The 17,262-nt window shown below is 38.8% G+C and overlaps 1 protein-coding gene across 2 annotated transcripts in view; it reads left to right on the top strand.

Moving 5' to 3' along the window:
- b3glcta (beta 3-glucosyltransferase a) overlaps window positions 1–17,262 on the top strand; it is a 131,739-nt gene that overhangs the window by 37,896 nt on the left and 76,581 nt on the right. For both annotated transcript variants that reach the window (XM_061877306.1, XM_061877305.1), the window contains exon 3: window positions 16,538–16,577. In XM_061877306.1, coding sequence (XP_061733290.1) covers window positions 16,538–16,577 — 40 coding nt within the window. The remainder of the gene's footprint in view (window positions 1–16,537; window positions 16,578–17,262) is intronic.

Here is a 17,262-nt window from a genome sequence, read left to right as displayed (position 1 = left end):
CATTTAGGTGATGAATGTCTCATAATCCTCTCAAAGAAACGGGCTTGAGGGGGGGACAAGGGCTTTTCGTGTCATCCTCGCCAGTTCCAGGTCCTATATGGCTGTCAACGTGTCACACACTTGTTAGATTATATCACTAGCCATCTACTTTTCAGATGAGATGCATGATCTATGATCTACAATAAACTTACAGGGAGCCGGGTAATGAGGAAGCAATAAGATCAATCAATGATGTAAACATTGGCACACAGGAAGTGATCACGGCGCCGCTATAAAAAGTTTGTCTGTGTCAGCGTTTCTAATAACAATATCACTAATACTTGGTTCATTTTAAAGACACGAAGTGTAATTTGAGTAACGTTGGCGCTTTTTGAATGGTTATTGGATTTTATGGGCGGAATAGTAGCGTTCCCATTGGCGCCGCTGTAAGTGGACTTTTATTTACGTTTATTTAATGTTTAGAATGCATTAAAAAAAGAAAATCCTTCCGTCATCATGTCTTTCATAAGGATTGTGGCACAATTCCACAAAAAGTGCAGTTCTTCTTTGAGCAGCTGCCTAGAGGGAGCTCACTTTCCAAAGTGCTGTAAGCGCTATATCGCGATACTCTTCCAGCTTTCAGCACGTATGCTACGCCACGGGTAACACACATGCACACATTTTATTGACAGCTAATCATAGCAATTTGGCAAAGCTCAGCTACTAAATTTGGTTAACATTGAATGTATAGTAGTAGTAATATGTAACAACTATTAAGGGGAGGGAAGGGGGCATATAAAATAAAGTTAAAGTACCAATGATTGTCACACGCAGGCTAGGTGTGGCAAAATTATTCTCTGCATTTGACCCATCACTCTTGATCATCCCCTGGGAGGTGAGGGGAGCAGTGAGCAGCAGCGGTGGCCGTGCCCGGAAATCACTTTCGGTGATTTAATCCCCAATTCCAACCCTTGATGCTGATTGCCAAGCAAGGAGGTATTGGGTCCCATTTTTGTAGTCTTTGGTATGACTCAGCCGGGGTTTGAACTTACAACCTACCGATCTCAGGAGGCGGGTTTATCAAGGGTGGTCAGTGGGGTATCATGTCATACACAGTGGGTGTGGCCTAAACAGGAAGTAGGTTTACGTCATAGCTAACCGCCATTTTTTTTTGTAGTTTTTTAGGTCGTCCACCTTTTTTGTAGTCGAGACGTCATACTGATTTACGACCCTTACATCTGAAAGTAAGTATTTTTTTTCTCTTGTATTTTTTTAATTTAAGGTATTCCCCATATTTTTTGTGGTTTGGATTCACCTTGCTGTATGTTAAAAAGCAAGTTTGGCCAATATCGTTTTTTGTACACAAATATGGAGGTTAATTTGTGTCTTTATTATGCAAGTTGGGTTTTTTTGACACTGAATTTTTTGCATTTGAATTTTGTGAACTGATTTATTTTTACATCAAATTATGCTGTTAATTTCATTGAAAAACATATCTGTGTTTTCAATTTGAGTGTATACAATTTGAGTGTAAAACAATTCTGACAAAATTCAGTGTTAAAAGAAATTCAGTGGATAAAAATTAAATGTATCCCAAATTCGGTGCTGAAAAATACGCTGCTTCAAAAACCAAGACTCACGTCCGGTAACTTAAGACGAAAGCAATCAATCCTGTTTCAGAACCAGCCAATGAGGTGTCAAATTTGAAGTCATGTGGCATGGGTCTTGCAAAACAGCATAAAAAAACAGTTAACTGGGCTACCTGGGCAAACAAAATTAACATTTCAATGCGGCCCGCTGTATTTGTTCAAAGTAAAGAAATGATTCCAATAGTTAGAATTTGCACTTTTGAGTGACAAACGGTTTCAAGGTGACATGATCCATCTATTTTCTATGGCTTGTCCCTTTGGGATCGCGGGGGGTGCTGGCGCCTATGTCAGCTGCCTTTGGGCTGTAGGCGGGTACACCCTGGACAAGTCGCCACCTCATCGCAGGGCCATCACAGATAGACAGACAAAATTCACACTCACATTCACACACTGAGCCCATTTAGTGTTGCCAATAAACCTATCCCCAGGTGCATGTCTTTGGAAGTGGGAGGAAGCCGGAGTACCCGAAGGGAACCCACGCCGTCATGAGGAGTACATGCAAACTCCACACAGAAAGACCCCGAGCCCGGGGATCGAACCCAGGACCTGCTATCAAAGTAGGCCTATGCGATATATAATATATTATTATATAAAACTATTTCGATGGTGGTCCGTGCAGTCAAACTAGACATTTTAGCAGGGTAGTGCCAACAATGTGTCCCGCCTCCAGACGAAAATATTGTTGCGTAACTTTGCAAATACATAATTGACATCAGTAAAATATGGCATAATTACTCAGTAAACCATCTCGCAAGAAGCATAAACAAGAGAAACCTACAGCGTAGAACTTGTCGATTGCGATTTGGAATTCCTTGGAGTAGGATTCGGATTTGGCTGCGTATCTGGCAGCCTCAGTCATTGAAAGTGGTAAGAGACTACAGAATTTTGACAATGATTGCAGTACCAATTCTGGCCACATTACTACATATGGCACCTTTTAAAGTTATTTTCTTATTGTGCTTGTCATCACAAAACATTCTGCAGTAAACAAAGTATCATAGGTGTACAAAATACTGCAAGACTTTTCAAGTTAGAATTTCCTAAACAACACTTTTAAATGGTGAATTATTTGAATTCTTTCATGACTTGTGTACATCAGTGCTTCTCACCAGTGGTTTGGCAAATACTGTAGCTTATATTCCATGAAAACACACAAAAGTGCAGTTTAAATATGAGGTACTGTAAAATGATTTATACCAACCCACATAAAAAGAAATTTAATGATTATTTTGGGAACAAAATGTATTTTATCCACAACCTCAAAACTAATTTGAACACAAAGTGTCTGTCTGCTGGGTTTTTTTTATTACATGTTATATCAGAAGAGTTGAATCTTGGCAGACAATAAAAGTCTGATATAAAATATTTAGATATAAAAATGCCTTTTCCTGATTAAATGAGTGGTGTGTCTATTCTCCCAGTCGGGACAGTTACGTGCGGTGAGGTTCATGGCTGGTGAGGCACTGACTTCATTACAGTCAGATTTATAAACATATGAACCCTATAGAGTATCTTATTCACAATTTGATTGGCAGCAGTTATCGGGTTATGTTTAAAAGCTCATACCAGCATTCTTCCCTGCTTGGCACTCAGCATCAAGGGTTGGAATTGGGGGTTAAATCACCAAAAATGATTCCCGCCCGCTACTGCTCACTGCTCACCTCACCTCCCAGGGGGTGAACAAGGGGATGGGTCAAATGCAGAGGACAAATTTCACCACACCTAATGTGTGTGTGTGTGTGTGTGTGTGTGTGTGTGTGTGTGTGTGTGTGTGTGTGTGTGTGTGTGTGTGTGTGTGTGTGTGTGTGTGACAATCTTTGGTACTTCAACTTAATGTAGCAGCTAGTATAGTAGAAGTTCTCAATATTTGGGCTAATCAGAAGTCTAGATTACGACTCGGAGAGAGGAGGACAGACACAATTAAATACTTTAAATGATACTCGTTTTATTTAAACATGTACAGTGCAACAACTTGTGGACAGACATTAATAGGAATGGCCATTCAAAACAAAAGAAAAAAACAGAAAGGAATCTGAACAAAGAATGTTGGTTTAGTACAGGTAATTCATAAAAAGTAATATCAAAAGTTCTTCAAGTTTATAGGAGCCATAGGAGACTGATCGCAGTCCATATGTGCATTCGCAGTTCATACAACCACACAGTGTTGTCACTATGACCGGCAGTGTTCATTCATTGTCTTTACTGTAGCATAAAAAATGCAGATGGCCTTAAAACGCCACAATACTCAGTCACCGTATTTAAGTACCCAAAATAAAGACTCAACATAAATATAAATTCAGAAACATTGGAGGAAACGGGATAAAAACCCGATGCTAACCACTCATAGAAAATACATGGGTACGGCTAGTAGCTACTGTTAGCAAACAGATAGTCTTACCAAGTCGGCGTAATATCTTAACATCGACACACTATCTCGTCGCAACTCGGCCCTGATGGTCGGCACCTATAAGTTTACATTTAGTTGTAAAATGTTGGACGGTTGTTTTTACGATATGCAGGCAAACGACAACTTTAAAACATACCGGCTTCAGATGTCCCCAGGGCTAGCCGAGTAGTGCAAGAATGATCTCTGGGTTCACTAGCGCCCTCTACCGGCAGGAGGCCGGATTACTGCGAGCCTCACACAGTGCGTCTTCACAGCAGTTTTGTTTTCCCAGCACAAGAAATACGTTACACACATACAGTTGTTGACAAAATACACTGTACATTATATACCTCAGCTAACTAAACTATGGAAATGTATAATATAATTCATATAGCAATACGGTCTCACTGCACAGCACAGCAGCATGCAGTTTAGACGAGGCATTGCCATGGTGACCGGGAGGCTCAACTGGCTGTGACTCACAGCAAGTCTCTGCTTGGTATTTGAACGCAAATGTGAAAATTCAGCGATTTTGAATAAAAATAATCTAAAACTGGTGAAGTTAAATGGAAAATAACTTTATAGTATAATCACTGGATACATATAACAATTTAATTATTATTTTTTTATTTTCAAATTTTTTTTCTTTCCATTATGGCAGGGGCCTCACCTGCCTACCCTGACTGCACGTCAGTGAGTCGGGACCAACACAGTAGTTCAATCACAAAAACATTTTGTGAGTTACTGCAAGTCCGCATTAAGGGCAGGATTACTAATGAGCTGCAGAAGATAGTGAAAATAAAGTCTGTCATCAAAGTTTCTGCTCCTTACAAATGTTTCAACTTCTATGCTAATGTTAGTCATATTTCTTTATTTTGTTCTTCTGAGCTGCACTTACAGCTGTGTGAGGGAAAGAGGAACTGCACTGATTGAACATATGTGACGAGCCTCGCTTTCGCGACGGTGGAATGCGATGGTCGCACACATAGACACTCAAACACACACACATTCACAGACACGGGACCACGGTCAACAAAGGTGGTTTGTTCCGTGACAGGATTGTACCAATTAAGCATCGTTGCTTCCCGACTGTTGACTACTGCGGTATCTTCTAACAGACATTTCCGCCATGTTTGATCAAGGTAAAAATGCTGACAGCTGATCAACTCTAATTAATCACGAGCAACGATCACGATCATATAATCGCCAGGATCATCCACAACTCAATGTAAATCCTGGTTAACATGGTCTGCACTCTGCACCCACAAAGACGGTGTAGCACACATTCGTGGAGCTCAAAATAAATTGCCTTCCTCCGTGTGCTCTTTTCTTGTCAGCTTCTCTGCCGTTATTAATGTGTGTGCATCTTACTTTTTTAAATGTTTATTATTGTAGCGATATGGTTGTTGAATTGAAGGGGTTTTAATGATTTTGTTTGTGAAAGAGCACCATAGTGACTTGTGTGTGTGTGCGTGTGCGTCTTGGCACACAGCAGCTTGTTGTTTTGACTTATTTATTTTTTATTTTTTATTGTGTTTTTTATTTTTACATGCAAAGTTGATCTATAACCCCCTTGTTAGTACTGTATAGCACTGTATACTGTGCTATCCGGCCCGCGAGATGAGTTTGCTAAGTATACAAACAAGCCTTTGTTATTGAATGAAAAAAACTGCTGTTCTAAATCTTTCCACAAGATGTCGCAATAGCAAGTCTTTCTCTCCCCCTGGCAAGCTCACGTATGATTTCAGAGGGGGTGGAGCTATGGGCCGAGTCAACCATTCTGTGTTTGGACACTATGCACTTAAGCTGCTTAATAGTGATGGTATAAAAAATGTGGATTGATAAATTCATGCCTTGATTGTCAGAAATGTTGGTAATGTAACCTGTGATATTTTTACCCAAATCAATGCTTAGAATTTGTACATTTTGTGTTGTACTTATAACTGGGGTCAAATTTTCTGGGTGCACATAAATATGCTTAAATAATAAATGTGATTAATAAAATGAGTCCAAAGTTGTGTTAAAGATCATGTTAAATATGTACAGAATACACCACGTTAGTACATAATTTAGTACATGTTAGTACTTAATGTAAATAATTCAATGTATATACTGTATATACTCTGATGATTAACTTTTGTGATGACAGTATTATGCTGATAGTATATATTTGTACCATGAATTGATTTACGTGGACCCCAACTTAAAGAAGTTGAAAAACTTATTCGGGTGTTACCATTTAGTGGTCAATTGTACGGAATATGTACTGTACTGTACTGTACTGTGCAATCTACTAATAAAAGTTTCAATCAATCAATCAATTTCAGGAATATGAGTAAATTACATTAATTCATGTAATTTGATTTTCATGTTATTTTTTTCCTTCTGATAAATTAAAAATGAACACCAATGGGAGCATTGTAAAACTCTGCCAGACTCAATTCCACCTTATTATGATAAACATTATCACATAACTTATTCAGAAAGTATAAAAAACAACAAATTAAGTTAGAATTCTATTAACCACAACAAAAAAGTGTAAAAAAATACATTATGATTTGTAAATTTTTAGAATGTGCTTGTTTTATTTTCAAACAAAGAAAACAATCTGAAGTTGTCTTTATTTTTAAGTTCTCACGCCAATATTTTAACAATCTGGCCCATTTGGGAATAGATTTTGCTCCTGAGCTAAAAAGAGTTTGACATCCCTGGAAGTGTTCAAACCTCAATAAAATATGGAATTTTGTCGAGGATGGAACCCATTATTCATATATACAATGTGCATATTTACTGTGCTTCACTATACAAACTTTTCTATTTACATACCATGTTCAAGAACCAAGTTAATTTTGTAAATCGAGGTTCGTGTGTGTGTGTACGTGTGTCTGTGTGTGTATATACATATGTATGTATGAATGTGTATATATGTGTAAATGTATATATGTATGTACTGTAAGTATGAATATGTACAATATATATGTATGTATATTTTTGTATATATATATATATATATATATGAGTGTTTGTGTGTGTGTGTGTGTGTGTATACTTGTATTTATATATGTATATTTATGTCTGTGTGTGTGTATATATATATATATATATACTGTATATATAGTGTGTGTATATAATATATATATATATATATATATATGTGTGTGTATATAATATATATATATATATATATATATGTGTGTGTATATATATGTGCATATATATATATGTATATAAATATATGTATGTATATATGTGTATATATATATATGTATATGTGTGAATGTATATATAGTGTGTGTGTGTGTATATACAGTATATATATGTGTGTGTGTATATATATATATATATATATATATATATATAGTGTATATTAGGGCTGCGAATCTTTGGGTTTCAATTCGATTCAATATCGATTCTTGGGGTCGCGATTCGATTATATATCAATTTTTTTCGATTAAACAAGATTCTCGATTCTTAAACGATATTTTTCCGATTCAAAACGATTCTGTATTCATTCAATACATATAATTTCAGCAGGATCTACCCCAGTCCGCTGACATGCTAGCACAGTAGTAGATTTTATAAAAAAAGCTTTTATAATTGTAAAGGACAATGTTTTATCAATTGATTGCAATAATGTAAATTTTTTTTAACTATTAAACGAACCGAAAATACGACTTATTTTATCGTTGTGAAAACATTGGACACTGTGTTGTCAAGCTTATGAGATGCGATGCAAGTGTAAGCCACTGTGACACTATTGTTCTTTTTTTTTTATTTTTCATAAATGTCTAATGATAATGTAAATGAGGGATTTTTAATCACTGCTATGCTGAAATTATAACTAATATTGATACTGTTGTTGATAATATTCATTTTTCTTTCACTACTTTTGGTTTGTTCTGCGTGTCTCCTTTCAATTGCTCTGTTTATTGTAGTTTTGAGTGTTGTTGGGTCAGGTTTGGTTTTGGAATAGGATTGCATTGTTATGGTATTGCTGTGTATTGTTTTGTTGGATTGATAAAAAAAAAAATAAAAAAAAAAATAAATCTATTTTTTTTTTTAAATGAGAATCGATTCTGAATCGCACAACGTGAGAATCGCGATTCGTATTCGAATCGATTTTTTTCCCACACCCCTAGTGTATATGTATGTATGTAAAGATAATATGGCCAACAGGCAATTCTTATCAAGACATCATAACAAAAACGTTATTCTAGACCACTAACGGTTAATATTAGTATTAGATATGTAAAATCAAGATTGTTTTGTATTAATTAGTGCTATATTTATTGTGTCAAAGTAACCTCTGCCTTAAGATGCTAAGTCTTTAGGAAGTAATTATGTCAGGACTATCTACTGGTTGCAAATGAACAGACATATCAAGTCTGATAGCTTGCTTCAGGTTTGTCAGGAGAGAGGAGACATGAAAAATCCCAGGGTTTGTTCAAGATAACCTGCCCGCAAGCAGGGTAGGTTACATTAGTAACTGACTCGGAATTTGACCTGCCTCTCTTTCTGAAATGTAAAATCCTGAATTTTCCTCATCAAAGGATTTACATACTAAATGTTTTCACTCTACATGCTTTCTGGAATACCCCCTAGTCTGCCAGAGAATAAGGAGAGAACACATCAGGGATCTGTGTTGGCAAATGATTGACTTTGTTGCTATTTAGCGAGTAATCTTACCCTCCAGATACTCGTTTTCAAAAAAAAGTAACTTTGGCTTTTGGAGGAAGAATGACCAAGGAGCAAGTGCTGCTGTGGGCCCCTGCCCACCATGTAAAAGCACTCACAAGCAGTTTGTGACCTCAGCATGCACTTTATTAATACAACTCAGGTTTGTGTGCAATAGTATTAAGTAATATATCATTCTTTTATGCATCGGTAATCATCCATTTTCGTTCGTCTTTGGCCGGTGTGATGCTTGTTGCTATGGTTACAGCCCAGCACCCTCCAGTTAATTACAGCCCTAATTTACCTCGACTGGATGCGTATAATCATTCATATTTTATGTGAGTAATAAAACTGCTAAAGTGATTGACTGTGACAAATAACATCAGTTAATGTCCTTCGTAAATATTTTCATATACATCTGAGGTGGGGAATGCAAACCGGAAGTCAAAATCCATATCCAGCGATGGTTCATAGCACACGCTGGTGTTTTAGGAGGCGGCAAAATGCGAAAGAAGACCCCTGATGGGAATAGTCAGACAGTAGTTCATGCATTAATCTTATTATGTATTCATATATTTAAGCCGCTGTTCTTCTTGGCACCCTGAAACATAAAAAAAAGGGATGCATTAATGCTGGAATCCTCAAGTGAAGCTGACAATTTGCATTTTTCAGTGATTTCATTCCGTCATTAGCATCAACAAGGCGAGGAAAGCCTTCAATATACTCCACCATCCAAAGACCTCCTCGCGTTTGGAACAATCTCTCAAACCTGCAACCTTTCGTGGGTCTTGCCATCACTGTACATAAAGATAATGTGACCTGACACATCTGCACCGTGTGTGTGTGTGTGTGTGTGTGTGTGTGTGTGTGTGTGTGTGTGTGTGTGTGTGTGTGTGTGTGTGTCTCTCTCTCTCTCCTCGGGCATGGATTGTGGCTCAAGGTATGAGCCTTATGTATGAAGAGCTTCCAAAGGTTTAACGCTTGCTGGCTTTGAGGGCATCTTTGGTTACGTAAAGTTGTTTTTTTTGTGTGTGTGGATTCGGCGCGGTTCTTGAGGAGTTACAATACACTCACCTCCTCTGACAGGCGCCTTAAAGAGATTTCAGTGAAAAGTAGTCAAAGCAAAACATGAACAACATAAAAATGAAACACAAATACATTGCATAGTTAGAAGTAACCAAAATACAAATGACCCTGTGGCAAGGTCTCCACTTTGCTGCAAAGCTGTTTGGAGAAAATGCATATCCCGACAAACATTGTTCCCCTTGCTTTCAAGTTCCTGCCATTATCGGAATAACCTTCGAATTCTGAGATTGTAACAGACATTCAGCTTTTAAATATCTCTTATGTAGTGTTTTTCATCGATACTTTCCCATCAAACATTTAATCATTTAAGATGTTCTTCCTCACAAAAAGGTAAAATCTAGTCAAAGCATACTCTGACCATATTGGCCGCTTTGTTTCTTTCAAGGTGCGGAAAATCTATGCAGTGCACAAAATCCAAATAAAAAAATCCAACCTATACTCTCGACAAAATAAACACATACCATTTTATTCTGTACTATTTTGCAATTCAACTCTGTGAGTGACAGGGGACAACAAGTTGGTACAACAAATAAAACAATAACGACGTATGCCGAGACGTTTTGAGGAGGAGAATGACGTGGTCTGCATCAACAATCTTTTTATTGAGCAAAACTGACTACACTCGGCCGAAACCACTCTAGAAAAATTATTAGGAACAAAACTACTATCCAGATAAACAAATCACATACTGCCAAATCTTACCAAAACTAACAAACGATATGTCTGATAGAGAGCAGGCGCTCAATTATTTTCGCCAAAAGATGCACATGCACACTCAGCTCAGCCAGTATTGCATTTAAATGGCCCTGATATGTTAAAGGGCATTAATAAATCATGTTCTTTTCGAATACCTTTATAACTGATAACAGTAGTTCAGCTGGGATATGCTCATTTAAGAAATTAGATTTACAGCCCCGAAACTTTGTTTTCATTTCGATGACTCCCTCCACCGTTTGACCAATTAGAAAGTCTGTGAGTGTGTCGCATCCAGGTTGTCAGTTACGCACCGCCCTCTTCTTCAAATTACTGCACTGGTAAAGTTTGCGCTAAAAGACGCACATGCACACTCTGCTCAGCCAGTAACGCGTTTAAGGTCACAACCAATCAGACAACGCCAACACCACACATAAACTGTTACTACCAGGTTGTTACACTTTCATGCGTTTCACACGCAGCCAATCAATATCATTAACAGCCTGTTAAGCTGCATGCTAAGTCTTGATTTGTACACCCACAATTCCGAATCACATTTGTGCTTATTTTAAAAATGTTAATTTATGGATATTTATTATAAAATGATGTGTACATTACATCTATATATTACATACATGTTAAAAAGAAACCTCTGTATTTATGTATTTTACAGACAAGAAGTTGTATACCTTATTTAAAGTTTGACTCAGATTTTAAATTCGGAAAACAAAATCAGCATCGTTGTTCAAAAAAGCTTTTATCAATTACGCCAAATAGCGAAAGTGAAACCGCTTCTATCAGAACATGATCTCGAGAAATTAATCCACGCCTTAATCTCAAATCGTTTAGACTACTGCAATGCCCTGTATGTAAGCATTAGCCAGGCCTCCCTCGCCCGCCTGCAGCTCGTGCAGAACTCTGCTGCTCGTCTGCTAACACAGACCCGCAGACGTGAGCACATCACCCCTATATTAACGTCCCTTCACTGGCTCCCTGTGCGTTACCGAATCAATCTTTTATTTGTTTTTAAATGTCTAAACAACCTCGCGCCAACATATCTCTCCGTCCTCCTTCAGCATTACTGCCCCACCCGATCCCTAAGATCAGCCGATCAGCTGCTACTGACGGTCCCTGACACAAGGCTGAGGCTTGGAGGTCACAGAGCTCTCGCTGCTGCTGCTCCCGAGCTCTGGAACGACCCACCTCTGAGTGTTAGACAAGCCTCCTCTCTTCCTGTTTTTAAATCTCTCTTAAAAACATACTTTTATACCATGGCTTTTAGCACTGAGTAATATCCATCCTGCAATGGCGCCCCATTATACACCTGCTGTGAACCTGTTTTTATGTTTTATTTATTTTATTTTATTCTATTTATTTATTTTTTTATCATATTCTGTTTGTGTTGTGTTGTGTTTGCTCGGTTCTCATTTTTAACCTGCCCATTCTACAGCACTTTGGCTACCCCTGTGGTAAATTTTAAATGTGCTATATAAATAAAGTTGATTTGATTTGATTTTATGACTGTGCTACAGCACACATCTCATTGTGCAAAATGTGAATGTTTTAATGTGAACTAAATAAGATCTCTGAAAGAGGTACATGGGATGGCGTGTCGCAGTGGGGGAGTGGCCGTGCGCAACCCGAGCGTCCCTGGTTCAATTCCCACCTAGTACCAACCTCGTCACGTCCGTTGTGTCCTGAGCAAGACACTTCACCCTTGCTCCTGATGGGTGCTGGTTGGCGCCTTGCATGGCAGCTCCCTCCATCAGTGTGTGAATGGGTAAATGTGGAAGTAGTGTCAAAGCGCTTTGAGTACCTTGAAGGTAGAAAAGCGCTATACAAGCACAACCCATTTATCATGTATTTACATGTCTCCGATACTCAATTCTCCAATTCAACATACAGTTCATGAAAAACAAGATGTTTTATTTTCATTGTCAAGTGGGCTACATCTGTGATATTAGAAAATAATACCATGGAAATTACTGCTGTTATTTGATTACTAAAAGGAAACATTTAACTTGTTATGTCCGGTTGTGGACAGGTGTGTGTGATGCTGGTGTGGCCACAGTGTGCCCGTCTGATGTTTCTCACATGTGGTCTAAAGAATGCCTAGGGAGTTTGTGCGTTTGCTCATACCCATGAAAATTTAGGGGGAACATTGATTGCCTGTGCTATTATTTTTCTGACAAATACACAACATGGTGGTGCTTGTAATTAAACAAGAGTTGGGAGTCTTTGAGCACCTGACGTTTCGATTATTATTCAGGAGCTACGATTTGATTAAAAATTATTGATGCATCTTTTATTCACGGATATTGTTTTACTTTTTTTTTTTTTCGTTAAATGCTTTTAAAAACAGTACAACTTTTAAAAACAGTGCATTGTAATAAGAAACAGTTGTATTAATTACCATTACATTTATTAAATTAATGGAAATGTGTGCAAAATTGAAACATAAATGCCGTAAAATAAAGGAGCTGAGCTCGATGAGGTGGCTCGCTGCACTAAGCCAAATTTTAGAAATGCCTGAATTCCATTTTTTTACAATAAATAAATAATCCATTATTGATGTTTACCTTTTTACTTTACAATCTCCTATATCCGAATTGCCATGCATCTACAAATCGATTTCCTCCTACTTACGGAACACCCCGTATAAATTTAGGGGAAATACCCGTATCATCATCACAGCAGCCACCAGAAATAATAATAATAGATTTGATTATCTACTCACTTTTCATTTAAATACATCTTAAAGTGCTGCAGTACTGTACAAACCAATATTTAAAGGGGAACATTATCACAATTTCAAAAGGGTTAAAAACAATAAAAATCCGTTCCCAGTGGCTTGTTGTATTTTTTGAAATTTTTTTCAAAATTTTACCGGTCCCGAAATATTCCTAAATAAAGCTTTAAAGTGCCTTATTTTTGCTGTCTTCGAAACCATTATCCATTTTCCTGTGACGTCATACAGTGCTGCCAATGTAAACAAACAATGGGAATACCACAGCAAGATATAGTGACATTAGCTCGAATTCAGACTCGGATTTCAGCGGCTTAAGCAATTCAACAGATTACGCATGTATTGAAACAGATGGTTGGAGTATGAAAGTATTGAAGAAGAAACTGAAGCTTTTGAGCGAATAGCTATTGACGCTATTCATAGCCATAGCATGGCCGAATAGCTGCGTTAGCCTCGCCGGTAAAATGTGCGCACCAAACAATCAGGACTTTCGCATTTTGTGATAATGGAGCAACTTAAATCCGTCGATTGGTAAGTGTTTTTTTCGCATTCGTCGGGTGCATCAGGGACGGCAGAGAGGAGGAGTTTCGGAATGTGGTGAGGGACTTTGTTGTCTGGTGCCACACGAACCTCTTGCAGCTCAATCCATCAAAGACCAAGGAGCTGGTCATTGACTTTGGGAGGTCGAGTCCACGGTCACAACCTATTGTGATCGAGGGAGTTGAGGTACAGACCGTGGACTCATTCAAGTACCTCGGGGTTTGGGTGGACAATAAGCTGGACTGGACTGTTAACACGGACCACCAGTACAAGAAAGGACAGAGCAGGCTGTACTTCCTCAGGAGACTGCACTCCTTCAACATTTGTAGAAAACTCCTGTGGATGTACTACCAGTCTGTGGTTGCCAGTGTTGTGTTCTACATGGTAGTGTGCTGGGGGGGGGGGGGGGGGGGGGGCAGTACATCTAAGAAGGACAACTCCAGACTTGAGAAACTGATCAGGCGGGCCGGTTCTACAATCGGAATGAAACTGGACTCACTGGTGACGGTGGCAGAGAAGAGGACTGTGGACAAACTAGTGAGCATCCTGGATGATGCCAGTCACCCTCTGCATAGTGTTATGAGTAGCCAGAGGAGCCTGTTCAGTTCTACACTGCTTCATCCCAAGTGCAGGACTAATAGACTCAAGAACTCCTTTGTCCCACACGCCATTAGACTGTACAACTCCTCTCTGGGACGGGGGACGGGGGGTATTAGGATGACAGGGGATGCAAAACATTAACAGTGCAATACCTTTTCATAACATGGTCACTACTGCCTACTTTGTCTTGTTATATTCTTATTTTACTGTTATATTGTTATTCCCATTGTTTTTATTCTTTTTGTAATATTTCTCTATTTTGTTTCCTTTTAAACCCCCATTATTTACTTTTTACTTTTTTTTAAATTGATCTCAACTCTGTACACTGCTGCTGGAATTTTAATTTTCCTGAAGGAACTCTCCTGAAGGAATCAATAAAGTACTATCTATCTATCTATCTATTAAATGTGGGTGGAAGGAAACGTAATATAATTGCAAATGCATCTGCAGGTTATCCATACATCTCTGTGCCATGTCTGCTTTAGCACCGCCGGTAAATAGCATGTTAGCATCGATTAGCTGGCAGTCACGCCGCGACCAAATATGTCTGATTAGCACATAAGTCAACATCAACAAAACTCACCTTTGTGATTTCATTGACTTTATCATTGCAAATGCATCTGCAGGTTATCCATACATCTCTGTGCCATGTCTGTCATCGCTGGTAAATAGCATGTTAGCATGGATTAGCGTAGCATGTTAGCATCGATTAGCTGGCAGTGATGCCGCAACCAAATATGTCTGATTAGCACATAAGTCAACAACAAAACTCACCTTTGTAATTTCGTATCGTTGCAAATGCATCTGCAGGTTATCCATACATCTCTGTGTCATGTCTGTCATCGCCGGTCAAATGTGAAGACACTACAGTACATTCAATGGGGGTCTGGCGGCAGACACTTTCGCATCTTCGGTGCAACGTGAATCCCTCCCTGTTAGTGTTGTTACACCCTCCGACAACACACCGACGAGGCATGATGTCTCTAAACGGAAAATAACAGAGCTGAGACCCGTGGGTGTAATGTGTAGAAAATGAAAATGGCGGCTGTATTACATAGGTGACGTCACGTTCTGACGTCATCGCCACCAGAGCAATAAAGAGAAAGGCGTTTAATTCGCCAAAATTCACCCATTTATAGTTCGGAAATCGGTTAAAAAAATATATTGTCTTTTTTCTGCACCATCAAGGTATATATTGACGCTTACATAGGTCTGGTGATAATGTTCCCCTTTAAAACAAACAAAATATAACTTGGTCTAACGATTTGAAGGTGTGTGCTTTTTTAAGCACATTCAGCAATACCCCTATAACAATGACAACTGTTATATTAAGTTTTTTGTTCCACTGTAGTATATGATAAAATAAGGCAGAAAACGCCACAGATTCCAATTAATTTGACTTCTCTTCCTACCGAATTAGATCAGGTTGACATGATCTTGTCTACGTGCCACACCTGTTTCTAAAAATGCAGAAGCAAGGCATGGTGTATTTATAGCTTTTGCAGCTCATCTCTTGTCTCCATGCTGAATTCCAGGTGGTACTGTGAGTGTGCGTACAGTAGCAGAAGACTAAATGGATGGGTATTACAGACCGCACTGCCACCAAACAGCTGGAATTGTCTGTAACGTCCGTCACACTATCCACCTCCTTGCAGCCTCTTTGGTAAAGCCGTCTGAAGGCTGCAGCAACAGGTCCATGCGGCCATATGTTGTCGTAAATCAAAAGAGGCCTCTGTCTCCTCCTCCCGCCCCATTATCTATTAATACTGCCTTTGCTCCTGCTCGCACCATGTCGCTTGCCAAAAAGTTTCCCTTTTCTTAAAAGGATCAGGCAGAAAAAGACGTCGCTTGAAAGTTTGTTCAGCTTGTGATTGATTTGCTCATCCCTCCGTGGTCTCCTGTACGTGCTCAGAGCTCCAGAATGTCGATTGAGCTGCTGGCACAGAACGCACGTACTAAATTAGGGGATTGGGGGAGACTAATAAGGTGGTGTAATGGCCGTTGTTCCTCCGTGTCACCCACGGGAGACAAGCCTTTAATTAGCCGTAGAAATAGTCGATATTTACCGATTATGTTTGTAATGTTTTTTTGAAAAGGAAAGGGATGCGTGTCGGTTGTTATGTGATCTTTTGTTTTTTTCCATCTCGTTCCCTTAATAATTAAAGCCGCCTCTGTCTTTTTCAGAGTCGGGAAGACGCGCATGGGATCGCCAGCAGGCAACTCGGTGAGTCTAATAACAAAAGGGAAGGAAAAGAACAAAAAAAGATTCTCAGGGAAAGCCTTTGTGAACCATCCCAGAACATGACGGTGTGAAGGCAGGTGAAGTAGTGACACTTTTAGTGGGTACAAACTGCAGGAGTATGAGCTTCCGTTATTCTGAACGCATTACACACTGCTGTAAAGCAATCAGGCCTTACTTATTAATAAATAAACATAAAACAGACTTGCGTCAAGCAAGTTATTCTTCTGCAATCCCCAAATCGGGTTGCTTTCTTTAGCTGCGCTGACTAAAGGATGAATCTGAATTGCATGCGGTAGAGCGCAGACCATCCCCGAGCCTTGTTCATTCGGCTCAGTACCAAATGATACACCCCAACAGACTGCATCATTCTTTTCCAAACCAACGTTTGCTTTTTGAAGTCATGTCATGACGGGAAAAAACTCTTTCCTCCTAGACATGGTACATACCTTTTATAAATAACCACATATTTGATGGCATTTGTTCTTCCTTGAGGCATTGTAGAGTTTCCCACAGGTGCATGTCTGGAAATGTATCTATAATTTCCTGTACTAAAAAAGAATTCTTACACAAAATACTAGGCGAAACAGAAATATTTCTAGTAAAACAAGATCAGTAAGTATACAGTAGTAGCCTGTCTTTGACCAATAGCTTGTTTACGTGTTTATGC

The sequence above is a fragment of the Nerophis ophidion genome, linkage group LG18, assembly GCF_033978795.1.
Source record: "Nerophis ophidion isolate RoL-2023_Sa linkage group LG18, RoL_Noph_v1.0, whole genome shotgun sequence".
Taxonomy (NCBI): Eukaryota; Metazoa; Chordata; class Actinopteri; order Syngnathiformes; family Syngnathidae; genus Nerophis; species Nerophis ophidion.
The sequence above is the reverse complement of the archived record's forward strand: the minus strand, read 5'-3'. Positions and strand labels throughout refer to the sequence as shown.